Source organism: Schistocerca piceifrons, chromosome 3 (assembly GCF_021461385.2).
Source record: "Schistocerca piceifrons isolate TAMUIC-IGC-003096 chromosome 3, iqSchPice1.1, whole genome shotgun sequence".
Classification (NCBI taxonomy): domain Eukaryota; kingdom Metazoa; phylum Arthropoda; class Insecta; order Orthoptera; family Acrididae; genus Schistocerca; species Schistocerca piceifrons.
The window spans coordinates 837,165,358-837,184,666 of NC_060140.1; the positions used below are offsets into that span (position 1 = coordinate 837,165,358).

The window sequence follows — 19,309 nt, forward strand, 5'->3', positions numbered from 1 at the left end:
ATAGGGGGTTACGGGTTGTTATCGTTTCCCCGTCCCCTCCAAACCTTAGTTTTCGTCATCTCCGCTTTTAAAATGCTGAACATGAACATTAGCAGTATTTATAAAACGTTTTAACATAATCATAATAATAATTATAATAATTTATTTACACAATTTCCTAGTGCATTACTTAAGAATAACTTTCAAGAAATTCCAGCTCATTGGAATAATCATTTGAATAGCATTCGTTCAAAAACTCCACAAGTACATCTGTCATGCTGTTGATTCAAAAGCTATAGTACCAACAAACTCATACAATTTTGGCGTCATACTTAGCATAATATAAAACCGAAGTGTGCACGCACCATTATTAGTATATTACTTAGCACTGCGACTGTGAAGACGTATTTGCAAACTATGGCAATACAATGGTCTAAACTGAGGTTCATTGTTGTCGTTTAGCCTACATTAAGGGAAGTAAGTATTTCTACTGTACTTCTCTTAGTTGAAGGTCTTTTCCTATTTGTCTTGCCAAAAGGAATAGTATACATCTATTTACATACACTTGTACGCAAATGGAACAGGCAGTAATCTTAATTCGTGGGACAGCAGGGAGTGCCCTCTGCCACGTACTTCGCAGTAGTTTATAGGCCATAGACGTATATATACAAAATTGAAGTGAATTTCAGTTTAGTCAGTGCCCTCCATCCTTGCGCCTCTGTCAACGTGTCTACCTTCCCTTCATCTCCAGACACTCCATATCCCTTCCCAATGTAATTTCGCTCGCTTGCTCTCCCACACCATGAAGTCATCCATGAAGTCATCCATGAAATCTACCCTTCCTTCTAACCGTAACCTACCCAACCCTCCCCAGATGAAGCCTCCAACCCACTCTTTCCTTGCTCAGCTCGTACCTATCTCCTAACACCTACATCTGATCCATGAGTTCCTCCCCACATAACCATCCCACATCTTCCATACATATATTGCTGTACCACATGTTTTCCATACATATATTGCTGTACCACGTGTTTTATGGTATGTGGCGCCGATTAAATCATAACCTGGCTGTTGTCTATTTGTCATACTCAGCACAGCGTACAAAATTTTAGCCATGAATTGCTGGAATCAAGTCCCCTTGGAGAAGCCGGCTTGCTACCAAACAGAAGTTGCTCACTCCGTGTTCTCTCTTTAACTACTTACACTGAAGACGGGCTTCAAGACCAACTGAATCATTTGTTAATTTTTAGATTTAAGACACGGTATGGAGATTGGGAACAAGAGTTAATACTGATTAGCTTCTCATGGCTGGGGTTCACAGTCACGCAGACTTTTCTAAACGACATCATATTCGCCGTTGGCTGAGGCGCATCTTAATGTTTGACGTCTGTTGAACCAAAATCATTTGCAATACCACTTTATAATGATCTTAAGGCTGAAATTTCAGCTGTGAAATAAATTATCTCTACAGTCAACGGTGAATATGATGTCCTTAAACAAAATTATTGACTCGTAACTTCCTTCATATTATTCCCCGTCATGTGATTGTAAGACTGCTAGAAAATATGCCTTGCAATAGAAGATTCCAAGTGACTGTTTGTACTAAATGGAACAAGCAAATGAAGTTGAATAATGATCTTCCTCAAGACTCTGTTTTAGGTCCTGTGTTCTTTACCATTTATAATGCTAGTATGCCTTCAACAACATCTCTTAAATTTGGATACGCTGATAATTGGGCGCTAGCGACAGAACACAAGAAAATTAAGAAAGCGGAGGATGTTCTAATAAATGACTTGACTGAAACGAGTAACTTTTTGTGTAAAAGGAGGCTCCATTCCATTCAATTTAAGACAGAGGTTTCGTGCTTCCTCCTGAACAATAAACTTGCACACTTGGAACTTAAAATTCCTTTCAGCAATGTCACCTTAAATCGGAGTATAAAACTACTAAGTCTACAAGGAACGTTAAGCTGTCAGTGGCGCCTGATAATCAGAGCCGCAAAATAATGTGATACATAAGGTATGTGGCACCACATGGGGCTCTTCGGCACCTGCGTTACGAATAACAGCTTTAGGTCTGGTTTTTTCAGTAGCAAAATACTGCTGACCCGTCTGACTTATCAGGACCCGTACCAAGAAAATAGATATCGAACTAAACCACACAATGCTAATGATTTAGGCCACGGATGAGAGTACTCCCACCTGGCTACCAGTCCTAAGTCAAATACCTCCACTACAACTCCGAAGACAAGGAACACTTCTTAGAGAATTAAAAAAAAAAATCAAAACAAACAACAACTTCGTTTTCATTCGTTTTCTGATAACATAAAAATCAAACGATTCCGCTCCATAAAACCACCATTTGTGGAAGTTAAATGCTTAGAAAATAAGAACTTTGATATTGAGCAATACTGCAGTAGGCTGGGAAGGTACTATAACTGCAGATCTGAAGAAATTTCGATGTACCGCTGAAAAGAACGACTTGCTTTGACCTCGCAAGATATTCCAGAGTAATTCTAAAACGAATTAGAACCAACCACGAAAAACGTGCCACTCATTGTATAAACGAAATCTGAACACACCTCCGACGTACGACAGACAGCAGAATGATAGACAGTCCAGCATATAGTGCAGACATCTCCACTGTGAGCCTACACGGGACAATTTGAAGACTTTCTGAGTAAGACTGATTGTTCCGTTAACTACATTTGTAAGCTAGATGTCTCTTTATGGATTTACTCTTTGCTTATGTTCATTTGTGTGATTTCTAATAATGCCATACGATAAATAAATAAATCCTTTATTCTTCTCCACATAGCCTTCTCTCCAATACTTCCCACGTTCAAGACCACGGGCTAACCTACGAAATCTACGCTTCCTTCCCACCTTAAACCATTCTACCCATATCACCCCAAACGAAGGCTCGAACACGACCTTTCACTTGCCCAGCTGGGATCCCACTCATCTCCTAACACTTATATCCTGCCCATCAGTTGCATCCCACACAGTCATCGCACACCCTTCTCCACGTAACTTCATTACGTCTCACACCCAAGACAACGGGCGCATTCCTGAACTCCAGTCTTCGTCATTACTATGACCTAGCTTACCGATCCCATGCCAAACCAACACCCCTTGCTCGGCTGGCATCTATCTCCTAGCATCAACATCCCGACCCACCAGCTTTGTCTCGTCTAGTCACCTCACAACCTTCTCAATATAACCTCCTCAATACTTTCCACTCCCCAGACCATGAACTCATCCATGAAATCTACCCATCGATCCAACTCTGACCCATTCTTCTCATCTCATCCCAGATGAAGGCTCGAACCCATCATCTCCGTGCCTAGCTGAAGTCCCTCTCATCTCCTAAAACTTATATCCTGCCCATCAGTTCCATACCATACAGTCATTCCACACCATTCTCCATATAACTTCATTACGTCTCACACCCAAGACAATGGGCACATTCCTGAACTCTAGTCTTTGTTATTACCATGACCTACCCTACCCATTCCGTGCCAAACAAACACCCCTTGCTCAGCTGGCATTGGCCTCCTAACACAACATCCCGATCCACCAGCTGCATCTCATGTAGTCATCTTACAACCTTCTCAATATAACCTCCTCTCCAATACTTTCCATGCCCCAGACAATGAAATAATCCATTGATACCTACCCTTCGTTCCAACCTTGACCCATTCTTCCCATCTCATCCCAAACAAGGCACGATCTCACCATTTTCTCGCTCCGGCTGCGATCCCACGCATCACGTAACAAGTACATGCTACTTATAATTTCCATCCCACATAGTCGTCTCACATCCTTCTCCACACAACATCCTCTGCAGTCACGCCCCAGTCAGTTCCCACAGGTACAAGGAGCCGCCGTCAGCAGCGCAGCTCCAGGTACTGACCCACGGACACTTTCTCGTTGTGTTTCAGGCCTGTTCGTGGGCCCGCTGATCAAGATCTACTCGTACCGCAAGGTGGCGCTCGTGGGCTGCGTGCTGAGCGCCGTGGGGCTCATCCTGACCGCACCCGCCAACAGCATGGCGCACATCCTCGCCACTTACTCCATCGTGGGAGGTAAGCCCCAGCCGTGTAGTACCCGCTAACTCCTGCTCACTCAGAAAACAAAGCTGAAGCAAAGCAGCACGACACAATTTACTGTTATGCGCTACCTGACAAAAAAGTTGAGAATTCAGAATGGGAGGGCGAAACGAAATGACACTTCATGGGTTCAGAGGGTACGTGACGTCATTTCAGTGGTTACAAAGTGGAGTCGATTTTACATACAGAACTTGACAGCATGAGCCCACATCAGTAAGACGTTGCACCCGCACTGGCGTGGATGTGTGCGCTGATTTAGTTGAGAATGGTCTCATAAAGCAGTTCCAACCTCTTCTGAGGCAAGTCGGCCCATAAATGTCGTAAATGCTGCATGATATCCTGAATGCTGGCAATGGGACGGATTTGGCGTCTGAGCTGGTCGTACACTCTTCGTATTGGGGACATATCTGGGGATCTTGCTAGAAATGGAAGTACCTCAACATCACGCAGGCAGTTCTCAGATACACGTGCCATGTGAGAGTTTCTCTATATGAATAAATGATCTGACGCACCGTGAGCAGCAGTCTGTGGCTTTTTGCTGCTGTATGGGAAATTGTCGAGCCGGCCGTTGTGGCCGAGCGGTTCTAGGCGCTTCAGTCTGGAACCGCGTGACCGCTACGGTCGCAGGTTCGAATCCTGCCTCGGGCATGGATGTGTGTGATGTCCTTAGGTTCGTTAGGTTTAAGTAGTTCTAAGTTCTAGGGGACTGATGACCTCAGATGTCAAGTCCCATAGTGCTCAGAGCCATTTGAACCATTTTTGGAAGGTGTCGTAGAGTGACTGTAGGAGGGTACCAAATGCCTTGGACAGAATTTTTAGTTGGTGTGATGAATAGAAGGTTACTTTGAACGTAGAAAAATGTAAGACAATGCAGATGAGTGAGAAAAACAACCCGGTAATGTTCCGACACGGCATTCGTAGCGTGCTGCTTTGAGACAGTCACTTTGTTTAAATATCTGGGTGTAACGCTGCAAAGCGATATCAAATGGAATGATCACATAAGGGCAGTAGTGAGGAAAACGGTTGGTCGACTTTCGTTTACTGGAATAATTTTAGGAAAGCGTAGCTCACCTGTAAAGGAGACAAATTCTTGAGTACTGCTCGAGTGTTTGAGATCCTCAGCAGATCGAGTTAAAGAAAGATGTCGGAACAGTTCAGAGGCTAGCCACTAGATTTGTTACCGGTAGGTTGTGGGCTTTCAAATAAAAATGTGAAATGTGTGGTGTGTAGTGGCCCTCAACTACGTACCGTCAGACTCAGAGTTGAAATATTAAAAGTTTTGGCAGGTTTCGTTGTCTAGGGGCTGGGATATGTACAGGGTGTTTCAAAAATGACCGGTATATTTGAAACGGCAATAAAAACTAAACGAGTAGCGATAGAAATACACCGTTTGTTGCAATATGCTTGGGACAACAGTACATTTTCAGGCGGACAAACTTTCGAAATTACAGTAGTTACAATTTTCAACAACAGATGGCGCTGCAAGTGATGTGAAAGATATAGAAGACAACGCAGTCTCTGGGTGCGCCATTCTGTACGTCGTCTTTCTGCTGTAAGCGTGTGCTGTTCACAACGTGCAAGTGTGCTGTAGACAACATGGTTTATCCCTTAGAACAGAGGATTTTTCTGGTGTTGGAATTCCACCGCCTAGAACACAGTGTTGTTGCAACAAGACGAAGTTTTCAACGGAGGTTTAATATAACCAAAGGACCGAAAAGCGATACAATAAAGGATTTGTTTGAAAAATTTCGACGGACTGGGAACGTGACGGATGAACGTGCTGGAAAGGTAGGGCGACCGCGTACGGCAACCACAGAGGGCAACGCGCAGCTAGTGCAGTAGGTGATCCAACAGCGGCCTCGGGTTTCCGTTCGCCGTGTTGCAGCTGCGGTCCAAATGACGCCAACGTCCACGTATCGTCTCATGCGCCAGAGTCTACACCTCTATCCATACAAAATTCAAACGCGGCAACCCCTCAGCGCCGCTACCATTGCTGCACGAGAGACATTCGCTAACGATATAGTGCACAGGATTGATGACGGCGATATGCATGTGGGCAGCATTTGGTTTACTGACGAAGCTTATTTTTACCTGGATGGCTTCGTCAATAAATAGAACTGGCGCATATGGGGAACCGAAAAGCCCCATGTTGCAGTCCCATCGTCCCTGCATCCTCAAAAAGTACTGGTCTGGGCCGCCATTTCTTCCAAAGGAATCATTGGCCCATTTTTCACATCCGAAACGATTAGTGCATCACGCTATCTGGACATTCTTCGTGAATTTGTGGCGGTACAAACTGCCTTAGACGACACTGCGAACACCTCGTGGTTTATGCAAGATGGTGCCCGGCCATATCGCACGGCCGACGTCTTTAATTTCCTGAATGAATATTTCGATGATCGTGTGATTGCTTTGGGCTATCCGAAACATACAGGAGGCGGCGTGGATTGGCCTCCCTATTCGCCAGACATGAACCCCTGTGACTTCTTTCTGTGGGGACACTTGAAAGACCAGGTGTACCGCCAGAATCCAGAAACAATTGAACAGCTGAAGCAGTACATCTCATCTGCATGTGAAGCCATTCCGCCAGACACGTTGTCAAAGGTGTCGGGTAATTTCATTCAGAGACTACGCCATATTATTGCTACGCATGGTGGATATGTGGAAAATATCGTACTATAGAGTTTCCCAGACCGCAGCGCCATCTGTTGTTGACAATTGTAACTACTGTAATTTCGAAAGTTTGTCTGCCTGAAAATGTACTGTTGTGCCAAACATATTGCAACAAACGGTGTATTTCTATCGCTGCTCGTTTAGTTTTTATTGCCATTTCAAATATACCGGTCATTTTTGAAACACTCTGTAGTTGCCTCATTACAGGTCAAATACTGCTGAGTCTACAGTATAAAATATGAATACACACATGAATCGAATGGTCGAAGGTTCTTAACACTCGGCAATTGCAATTTAATATAGCAATTTATAAATGAAAGATTGCAATTAAGTAAAATCTGCAGGTAATATTTTAACGACTTCAAATGATGAGTACGACAGTAGAAGTACTTTTGAGTATGCGGTATATTTCTGCCAAACACTTATTGGTACCGATGGTCCAGCAATTAAATAAAATACAAGTTGACTAACAGGGAAACAATAGATTCCTACTTCACGTAATTAGTTATGAGCGACAACACAGCTCGCAAGATATTCACTTCTAAACGCACACTGCGTCTTCACGTTAGAAGCCACGGAAAACTCACAAGTGTACCAGTCAGCACTCTGAAGTATTTGAACGGCTCCAGACTCTCCAAGTCTCTCCGCGACTGTGCGTCCGTCACGCCGTCGCGTCCAGCACCTCCCCGTGTCCTGTGCGACTGTCCCTCCGTGCCGCACTCTCCCGAACTGTGTCCTCCATTCACTTCGGTAGTCGCCTCCCATAGTAACGAGCGCTGTGATTGGCGATAGCGCTTCCGTCATATCTCCAAGCCAACGCACACTCACGAACATTTTGATACACTTTCGAAATGCTGGATTTACATTTAAATAACTTGAAATTAAATAAATATTCCTACGGCTGGACCATAAACACCCTCTAACACACATTATTAAATACATAAACAAATTAAATAGACATATATCAAACGAATAGCAAGCAAAAGTAGGCCAGTAGCCTAACGTCTCTGTGCTTTCTAAAACACAGTAAATATTTGACCAATTTCTTCATGAATAGTGCATATCGGATATGAACAAAGACATATACGAATAAATATATTTATAAGCATGCTGCTACCGTTTTCACGTGCAACTGTGGCGTACTTATGGACTGACGCGATCGATAGTAATCGGTCACTTTGACCTCCAATAACTCATGTATTATTGAAGTTACATGCCTGTAATTCATTCCAATTTAGGCTTACACCAATAGCTTTCTAAAGACACGTCGATCGACGAAATTGGATGAAGCGTTTAGATTTTGGAAATTCGTTGTCGGATACTAAACTTTAAACTAATAAATATATTGAAAATCTGATTACACCATCAGAATCGTCGTGCAAATAATAGTAATGTACCTGTTTCTTTTTGAGGTATCATTGAGGTATCATAATTCATCTGGCTACTATCAATTTCTATATGAACTGTGAAATGTCGGCCATGATGGTTTCAGAAAGTCCGCCATCTTTGGCACTCTCGGCATTCACATCTACTTCATGGACACAAAGCACCGTCCTTGTCACAGCGTCAACATGGAATTCCCAGCCACGTGACATGGCTGGACCACTCTTGCTTCAGCCAACGTCCGGTACCACGTGGTCGGCCTGCCGAGCGGCCCGTGCGGCCATGCCAACTCCGAACTTAGAATATTTCCAGGGAACTCCGAACTTAGAATATTTCCAGGGCGCCACAGTTCACCCATTACCTCACAAGGTACGCTCAACAGAGTGCTACGGAGATGCTTCACGAATTCAAATCAGAATCCCCTGACAGGAGACGACGTTTCTTTCGCAAAACACTGTTGAGAAAACTTAGAGAACCTACATTTGAAGCTGACTGCAGAATGAGTCTACTGTCGATACGTAAATTTCGTGTAAGAACCACGAAGATATGAGAAATTATGGTTCGTGTGGAGACATGTGTACCGTGTAGACAGTCGTGTTTTCCTCGGTCTATTTGTAAGTGAAACAGGAAAGCAAAGACTAGCAGTGGTACAAGATACCCTTGACCATGCATCGTACGGTGGCTTGCGGAGTATGTATGTAGATGGAGAAGTAGGTGTAGACCAGCATTGTCCTGTTGAAAAATAGCTTCATGATAGTGTCGCACGGCAGCTAACACATAAGGACGCGGGATGCGTGTGATGTAGCATTGTGCCATCAGGGCTGCCTCAATCACTACCGGCTGTGAGCTAAAATCATACCCGATGGCCTACCATTCATCAGCAGTCCATCTGGACATGGGAATACTCCAAACGTAATCGTTCGCGTTGTGGTGTTAACGGCCACCTAAGTATGCGACGGCAATTCACTAGTCCGGCTGCAGCTAGTCTCCAGCCAATGGTGCGGGATGACAGAATGTTGCCCGGAGTTGTTCTCAGATGACAAGCAAATGTATGAAGGGATTACATCGTGCCTGGTGGATTATTCAGCGATCCTCTCAGCTTTTCAACAGAAACTGCTATATATGCTTTCACTGATAAAATATTAAATGCTCTGAATAACAGAACATCGCCCTTTGGGATATTTTGCGATCTCTCAAAGACTTTTGACTATGTGAATCATGAAATTCTTCTAGGTAAGCTTAAGTATTGTGGTATGAGTGGGACAGTGCACAAATGGTTTAATTCATATTTAACTGGAAGAATGCAGAAGGTTGAAATTAACACTACAGATAGTCTGCAAAAATCAACAGAGTCCTCTAACTGCGGAAGTATCAAGAACTGTGTCCCACAGGGTTCAGTCTTGGGTCCCTTATTGTTCTTAATACATATTAATGAATTGCCACTCTATATTTGTGAAGACGTAAAGCTAGTTCTTTTTGCTGATGATACAAGTGTAGTAATCACATCCAACAAACAAGAATTAGCTGAGTAAATTGAAAATAGTGTCTTTCTGAAAAATTATTACGTGGTTCTCTGCAAATGGACTCTCACTAAATTTTGAGAATACACAGTACATGCAATTCTGTACAGTAGATGACATAACGCCATTGATAAATATAGACATTGAACGGAAGTCTGTTGCTAAAGCAGAATATTCAAAATTTATAGGTGTGTGCACTGATGAGAAATTGAATTGGAAGAAACACATTGACGATCTGCCGAAAATTTAGGTTGAGCTACTTATGCTATTTGGGCTATTGCAAATTTTGGTGATAATCGTATCAGTAAATTAGCCTACTACGCCTATTTCCATTCACTGCCTTCATATGGCACAATATTTGGGGGTAATTCATCATTAGGAGAAAAAATATTCATTGCACAAAAGAGTGTAATGAGAATGATAGCTGGAGCCCACCCAAGATCACCTTGCAGACATTTATTTAAAGAACTCGGGATGTGCACAGTACCTTCGCAATACATATATTCACTTATGAAATTTGTTATTGTCCCAATTCAAAAATGTTACCTTAGTGCATAGCTACAACACTAGAAGACAGGATGATCTTCATTATTCTGGGTTAAACCTGACTTTGGCACAGAAAGGGGTGAATTATGGTCCCATAAAAATCTTTGGTCATTTGCCAAATAGCGTTAAAAGTCTGACAGATAGCCAACCAAAATTTAAAAAGAAATTAAAAGAATTTCTGTATGACAACTCCTTCTACTAAATAGGTGAATTTTTAGATCTGTAGTAGTAACTGTAAAAAAAAAAAAGTATTGTGTAAAGAAAACTTATGTCGAACTGACATGTTCCACATCATTAGGAAATGTAATATTCATGTTCTATGGAACAAGTGTTAATGTAATGTAATGGTCAGATGTGGTGGATCGGAGGCTTGACAGCGAGTATGCCTGCGCTCACATTCCCATGTCCTACAATATCGGACCATTGCCACCACACACACATCTGGATATTGCGAGATTTGACCAGTCGGCGAATGGAGACGCACAATGAGGCCCTTTTCAAACTCTTCAAGTGCTAAAAACGTTGACTCACACCAGTACGCGGCATCTCCATGTGCTTCAGTGATCACTTAACTCCTGACACTGACCACACCTCTTATTCACACTACCAGGCTTGTTAGCAACACTAAACACCAACATCATTAATGCGCTCCAGTTTCCGTTGTACCTGTCGCAGAGAATTGCTCTCCTAATCAGTTACGTACCCGCCGATGGCGTGTATGTGTAGAGAGGTACACTTGCATCCGTTCCTGTCCTCTGGACGCATCACTTTTTTGTCAGGCAGTGTTTTTGCGTCACTCTTCTCAAAGTCAAAATCTTATCCACTAACTTCTTTCGCTGGTTCTTTCAGCTCGACGTAAACATTGTTTTACATCAAATTTTCTACAGAGTTGCCCCTATTGGTGGGACTGGAAAGGCAGAACGTATACCCCTTATACAACAATTACACGGTGTTTCAAACAGAGACATCCGATTTCACAGGAATATATCTCCTATTTGATTGAGGATAGAAGTAGACATCTTCGTTGCAGCGAAAAAGCTTAAATAACTTAATAAAGGCAAGACCTGGGGTTACAGGTATACCAGTTAGGTTCTTTTCAGAGTATGCTGATACAGTAGTTCCATACTTAGCAATCATATACAACCGCTCGCTCACAGAAAGATCCGTACCAAAAGACTGGAAAATAGCACATGTCACACCAAGAAAGGAACTAGGAGCAATCAGCTGAATTACAGACCCACATCACGAACCTCGATTTGCAGTAGCATTTTGGAACATGTACTGTGTTCGAGCACTATGAATTATGTCGAAGAAAACGATTTATTGACAAATAGTGAACGCAGATTCAGAAGTCAAGAGTGCTATCTATCGGCGATGTGAAACTGATTCCATATTTCTATATTTCCAGAAGGCTTTCGACACCGCTCCTCAAAACCGACTTCCAATCAAATTGCTCGCCTATCGGGTATCGCCTCAGTTGTGCGACAGGATTCGTGATTTCCTGTCAGGAAGGTCACAGTTCGCCGTAACTGTCGGAAAGTCACAGAGTAACCGGAAAGTCATAGAGTAAAACAAGTGTAATATCTTACGGTCTCCAGGGAAGTTTTACAGGCCCTTTGTTGTTCCTGATCTACTTAAACGATTTAGGAGACAATCTGAGCAGCCGTCTTTGATTGTCTGCATATGATGCTGTTATCAGGCGATCAAAAAAAACTGCAAAATGATTTATACAATATATCTGTATTGTGTAAATAGTGAAAATTGACTCTAAATAACGAAAAACATGAAGTCATCCTCATGAGCACTAAAGCTAAACTTTGGTTACAGGATAAAACGCACAAATCTAAAGTCGGTCAGTTCAATTAAATACTCAGGGATTACAATCATGAATAACTTAAATTGGAACGATCACATAAATAATGTCATGGGGAAAGCAAACAAAAGACTGCGATTTATTGGGAAAACACTTAGGAAATGCAACAGATCTACTAAGAAGACTGCTTTGCACCACGCTGTGCAGTGTGGAATCCGAATCAGATAGGATCGACGGAGGACATCGAAAATCTACAAAGAAGGGCAGCTCGTTTTGTAAAAACATAAAAAAAAAGTTTTGCATCACCCCGGTTTCCAGAACTCCTGAAGATAGACCTTGACTGTGGATATTGCATCACAGACACAGTCCCTTTCACTGTTCAGAGATGTCACTAAAACCGCTCAAAGATCTAAACAACCATGCTTGAGCAGCGCCTACAAGATGGAGGGGGTCCGACAGCTGATCAGTTCCAGTCATTCCACCAAGAAGGAGGTACACGGCTCGTGTTGTCAGTAGTTCAACCATGCCTGGACGGTCAATACCGCGATTCGATCGCGTCCGCATTGTTACTTTGTGCCAGGAAGGGCTCTCAGCAAGGGAAGTGTCCAGGCGTCTCGGAGTGAACCAAAGCGTTGTTGTCCGGTCATGGAGGTGATATAGAGAGACAGGAACTGTCGATGACATGCCTCGCTCAGGCGGCCTAAGGGCTACTACTTCAGTGGATGACCGCTACCTACGGATTATGGCTCGGAGGAACCCTGACAGCAACGCCACCATATTGAATAGTGCTTTTCGTTCAGCCACATAACGTCGTGTTACGACTCAAACTGTGCGCAATAGGCTGCATGTTGCGCAACTTCACTCCCGACGTCCATGGCGAGGTCCATCTTTGCAACCACGACACCATACAGCCCGGTACAGATGGGCCCAACGACATACCGAATGGACCGCTCAGGATTGGCATCATGTTCTCTTCACCGATGAGTGTCGCATATGCCTTCAACCAGACAATCGTCGCAGACGTGTTTGGAGGCAACCCGGTCAGGCTGAACGACTTGGACACATTGTCCACCGAGTGCAGCAAGGTGGAGGTTCCCTGCTGTTTTGGAGTGGCATTATGTGGAGCCGACGTACGCCACTGGTGGTCATGGAAGGCGCCGTAACGACTGTACGATGCTTGAATGCCACCCTCCGGCCGTTAGTGCAACCATATCGGCAGCATATTGGCAAGGCATGGACGAAAATTCGCGCCCCCATCGTGCACATCTTGTGAATAACTTCCTTCAGGATAATGACATCGCTCGACTAGAGTGGCCAGCATGTTCTCCAGACATGAACCCCATCGAACATGCCTGGGCTAGATTGAAAAGGGCTGTTTATGGACGACGTGGCCTATCAACCACTCTGAGAGATCTACGCCGAATTGCCGTTGAGGAGTGGCACAATCTGGAATAACAGCGCCTTGATGAACTTATTTTGTGCTACGACAAATACAGGCATGCATCAATGCAAGACGATGTGCTACTGGGTATTAGAGATACCGGTGTGTACAGTAGTCTGGACCACCACCTCTGAAGGTCTCGCTGTATAGTGATACAACATGCATTGTGTGGTTTTCATTAGCAATAAAAAGGACAGAAATGGTGTTTATGTTGATGTCCATTCCAATTTTCTGTACAGGTTCCGGAACTCTCGGAACCGAGGTGATGCAAAACTTTTTTTGATGTGTGTATTATTGCGAAATAGGTGAGAGGATACTATGGATACGAAACGCGAATTGGGGTGGCAATCATAAAAAGAAAGGATCTCGTGAAATTTCAAACACTTTCTCCTCAGAGTGAAAATATTTTGTTGGCGCCCTCCTACATAGGGAGGAATGATGATCGTAATAAAATAAAAGTAATAATCAATGCTCCCACGGAAAGATTTAAGCGTTCGTTTTCCCCGCTCACTGTTCAAGAGTGGAACGGTACGGAAGTATCTTAGAGGTGGTTCGGTGAAACCTCTGCCAGGCACTTAATTGTGAATTGCACAGTAATCATGTAGATGTAGATGAAGATAAAAACTTCGAGTGAATTTCTAAAAGTCTTTCGGTGCCATATCTTAACTTCACTGGCCGCTCTTATTACCCACTGTGTGTCGAGGTAACGTGACGACAACAACAAAGGGCGTTTCGCCGTCTCGGGTTCACAAGGCGCAATTCATTTCCATCTGCGCATGTTCATTTCGTATTCGCGGGTTCTCGCTAGAGTTTCGTTGATTCTGGAGCTTTCAGCGAAAGGGGCTCGAAGTGAAGAGGGCATTTACCTGCCGTTTCGTGTGCGAACTGCTGTCGTTATCGACGTGATTTGCGCGAGCGGTGAAGTCGACAGGAGTGGACGTGCTATCGCTGATAGAATAGGCACTTCAGATTCACAGCACAAAGTACCGAACAAAGAGAAATATCAATTTGTTCTCTGATGGTGCTTGTGTTGCGAGTGTGCTCGAATGAATATTTGGGTTAAGAAAACCTCTTTAGTCACGGTAATATTTTTTTTTCTTTTGCACAATGCATTTCGAAGGGTGTGTCTTAATCATCAGATGGATTTTAGTTCATATGAGAAAGAGGATAATTTCATTACATCGTTGCCTCTGTCAGGTAGGAAAGTAATGAAGAGGCAAAAGCCTTTGTACTTATTTTTCTTAAAAATGAACAGCAGGATAACTTCCTTCAGGCTAAATAAATACGAATATGTATTATTATGCTGATTAAAGTTGACTAAACATACACAAAAGACCTGCTTTTGTGGATTGCGTTCAAGGTAATTGTAACTTCTCCATAGAATTATCGGTATTATTTTAAGAGCTTTCAATGTAACACCTTAATAATTAAATATATTTTTTCCCGTGATTACGCTGCTTCCACTTCAGCAGGCCAAATACATTTTATCAAGTAATCGTATGTGTGTGTTACATTACATTATTCGTACTTTGTGGAGGCTTCTTCCTTAGACGTACTTGAATAAAATCTTTAAGTGCTTCACTTGTCGTTCCAGACTTCAGGAAACATATGAGATTTAACAGTCATTGAAACACAAAACAAAACCTAACATAAATGTCTCCAGCTGCTGATAGTCAGAATTTAAATGCTGGTCATTCGACAGATTGCCCCGTTTATAAATTTCTCCCTTAGCTACAATGCGAAGCCAGCGAATAGCGTCAACCGACGTACATGCAAGGTTTTAGAGTAATTCTAAAGGGGGGTGTTGGTTGGTTGGTTTGGGGAAGGAGATCAGACAGCGTGGTCATCGGTCTCGTCGGATTAGGGAAGGATGGGGAAGGATGTCGGCCGTGCCCTTTCAGAGGAACCATCCCGGCATTTGCCTGGAGTGATTTAGGGAAATCACGGAAAACCTAAATCAGGATGGCCGGACGCGGTATTGAACCGTCGTCCTCCCGAATGTGAGTCCAGTGTCTAATCAAAGGGGGTTGTTAATTCCGTGCTAAGTTCCACATTTGCTAAAAAAAATTTCCTAAGTCATTTTGTTTGCTTTGTCAAAATGACGTACTCGCTTCATTCATGATTGTAACTAGCGTTGTATGAAGTGAAATGTGTGTATCGATTATCAGTTAAATTAATAATACTAACAATAACGCAGCTTTCATGGGTTCTGATGGTTCGATAATATTCGCACGTGTCAGCATCTGATTTCTTTGCAGTTGAAGTCACTGCGCTTTTCTTGAGTTGGAGGGTATTTCGCCTGTCTCATATAGCAGTTGGTATGATTTTATCATGACTAACTCTCCCAAGGACTTCAGTAATTCTGGCAGAATATTATCTACTCTAGGTGCCTAGCTATGTTTAGGTCTTTCAGGACTGAAAACTAAGGTGCCCATTGCTCTCTTTCTCCATCGCAAACTGAACTTTCACACTGATATTACAGAGATGCGCCAGCAAGACATTCTACGAACGCTCGCTAGACTGTATTCGCTTTCATTCTTTTGGATGTAAACGAAGTATTTAGGTACCAGTGCCCCTCGAGCGGGTAATGAAAGCGCATGGAAAATCACCCGCACCGCTTTTCGCAAATCGACAGCCGGGCTGGTGCGATCCAGATGCTGGCAAGTAGGCCGTCCGCGGGGCACGGTCCGCCCCCCCACCCCCCCCCCCCCCCCCCGCCACGCCAAACCAACACCCCTCCCGTGACGGTGCCAGCAGCTGGAACAGCTGACAGCCGCGTCCGAGTCAAGGTCACGTGACGCGACCGCCACTGTCGGAGCCAGACGGCCCGACTCCGCACTGACCTCGCCCACGCGCATGCGCGCACGTGGCGACCAGCTGATCGCGCCATGCAAAGCTCCCAGCATGCCTCGCTGACGCAAGCGCGAAACGTTCCTGGCAACCGCAGTCTCCTGTGAAGAGACGCCCTACACACGAGCAATAATCGCCGACGATCTCGATCGACAGAAATAACGCCTGCAGTCGACTTTTCGAGCCCGCTACACACGAGTCATTTACCAAGCAATTTCACCTAGTATTTCGAACGCCAGTGTGTTACGAAGTTCTGGTTCGGAAAATGAACTAATATGTAAAGCAGCGGTAGCAACTGATCTGCTTATGTGGACAAAAACGTGTAAAAAATAAATTAAGCACAAAGCTAAAACGGAAGTTGAAATTTATCGGACTTGTTATGGAATGCTTTCCCTGGGAAGTGTAGCTATCCACCAACAGTTTTCAGACCCAAATAATCGCCTGCATATTAAAAAATTCCCTTCTGGAGAGTTCGGGAGCCTGTAGCAAGTCTTCTACTCTGACGCCATTTCGGCGATTGTGCCTCGATGATGATGATGATGATGGTGTAAGCACAACACCAACACATACACAGCACCAGGCGGAGAAAAACCTCGACCCTGCTAGGAATCAAACCGGTTCCCCATGATTGAGAGTCAGTATTGCTAACCACAAGACCACAAACTGATAACTTGCTACCTAAAACAAGTTGAAACTGTTTGGAATTTTATAGCTGTCTTTGGTCAGTTCATTATTCCACTCTGAAGAAATTTTCTTAGTTTCCTGATTCGCCGGCCGGTGTGGCCATGCGGTTCTAGGCGCTTCAGTCTGGAACCGCGTGACCGCTACGGTCGCAAGTTGGAATCCTGCCCCGGGCATGGATGTGTGTGATGTCCTTAGGTTAGTTAGGTTTAAGTAGTTCTAAGTTCTAGGGGACTGATGACCATAGATGTTAAGTCCCATAGTGCTCAGAGCAATTTTTTTCGTACTCTGAATTAACCACATACCACTCGTGTTCATTGATGCTTACTTTGCATGATTTTCTGATTCTATTTGCTCCCCAGGGTACAGGAGTATTCAAGGAACTTACACAAGTTAATTTAGTAGAACTATAGTAACCTGTGAGTTTATCACACAACACATTATTATTCTCGTTGACTTCAAATGTGTTCATACAATTTTCCAGCCCCCCATTTGTTTAATATTTGCTAGTCTTGTTTAAGAATCAGAATCTTAATTCGCCTTTCAGCATTTTTCAAACAATTAGCTCTGTCGAAGTACACAGTGGACTTGCATTTCGCGGAATAATCAGTTACATATGGCGTCACAGAAAGTAAAAAGCTTAAATAAAAACTAAAAGCACGTTTTGGTTATCACTTAAGAAAAAGCTTGAAGAAGGAAAATCCAAGTAACTGTTCCTTGTATTGTGTACATCCACATCACATAGCACGCTGGATTTCACCAGATTTTCTCTAGCATATATTAAACAGTTACATATGTACAAGCTACGCACCTTCATTATGCGTAGATATTTAAAGTAGCTTCTGCACGTCCCCATTGATGCTAATCCCAACACAAATGACTGCTTGCTTCTACCACCTGATATTCTCTTAGCTCCTGGTAATTACCCCGTAGCAATATTCCACGCTGCAGATGAGAATGGAAAAAAGCAAAGTATGAGTAAAGTAACAACTGTTTGCTCTTAATTTGTGGAATAAAATATTACACGAGCTAGTTTGCTGAACACATAATTTATGTGTCCTCCTCAAGAGAATTCTGATCAGCGATCAGTCCAAGTGATTTCGGTGTTTTACTTTTATTTTCAGCTATCTTGCGATTAATAGTTTTTTCTTCAGCTGCTTGGACTGACACCAATGACTAGTCATTTGCATCATTCTCTGATATTACCTATTGTAGTACACTCTCTAAATTCCCTACTGCAATTGTTGTTGTTGTTGTGGTCTTCAGTCCTGAGACTGGTTTGATGCAGCTCTCCATGCTACTCTATCCTGTGCAAGCTTTTTCATCTCCCAGTACCTACTGCAACCTACATCCTTCTGAATCTGCTTAGTGTATTCATCTCTTGGTCTCCCTCTACGATTTTTACCCTCCACGCTGCCCTCCAATACTAAATTGGTGATCCCTTGATGCCTCAGAACATGTCCTACCAACCGATCCCTTCTTCTGGTCAAGTTGTGCCACAAACTTCTCTTCTCCCCAATCCTATTCAATACTTCCTCATTACTTATGTGATCTACCCATCTAATCTTCAGCATTCTTCTGTAGCACCACATTTCGAAAGCTTCTATTCTCTCCTTGTCCAAACTATTTATCGTCCATGTATATCACTTCCATACATGGCTACACTCCATACGAATACTTTCAGAAATGACTTCCTGACACTTAAATCAATACTGGATGTTAACAAATTTCTCTTCTTCATAAACGCTTTCCTTGCCATTGCCAGCCTACATTTTATATCCTCTCTACTTCGACCATCATCAGTTATTTTGCTCCCCAAATAGCAAAACTCCTTTACTACTTTAAGTGCCTCATTTCCTAATCTAATTCCCTCTGCAATTATTAGTGTCTTATCATTGACATATAGTACTGTCTTATATGGTATACTAGGGTGATTTTGTCGACAGTATACAAACTGTAGGGACTGATCGCTGAGACGATACGGAACAAAAAAGGTCTCATGAACTTATGCCCGGAAATTCGTGGTTTCCACGCTAGAGACCATTTATTGAGTCACACATTGTTACAGAGACTGCGGTCTAATACGCGCTGTACCATGCAGTCACAGTTACAGTATGTGTTAATAATGGTTTCCATGTGCCTCAACGCATGGGTGTACGCGCCGTAGCATCTTCTGACTCATGCGCTCACGTCTGCCAGACTACATCCGAACAATGTCAAAGGCAGCATGAATACGCTGCCCCAATGTCTCCAGATCTGATAGGGGCTCTGCATACACGATACTTTTGAGATGGCCCCATAACCAGAAATCG

The 19,309-nt window shown here is 43.3% G+C and overlaps 1 protein-coding gene across 1 annotated transcript in view; it reads left to right on the forward strand.

Moving 5' to 3' along the window:
* Positions 1 to 19,309, forward strand: part of LOC124789101 (monocarboxylate transporter 9-like) — a 185,515-nt gene that overhangs the window by 69,798 nt on the left and 96,408 nt on the right. The window contains exon 3 of the mRNA XM_047256389.1: positions 3,923 to 4,066. Within this exon, the coding sequence (XP_047112345.1) occupies positions 3,923 to 4,066 (144 nt within the window). The remainder of the gene's footprint in view (positions 1 to 3,922; positions 4,067 to 19,309) is intronic.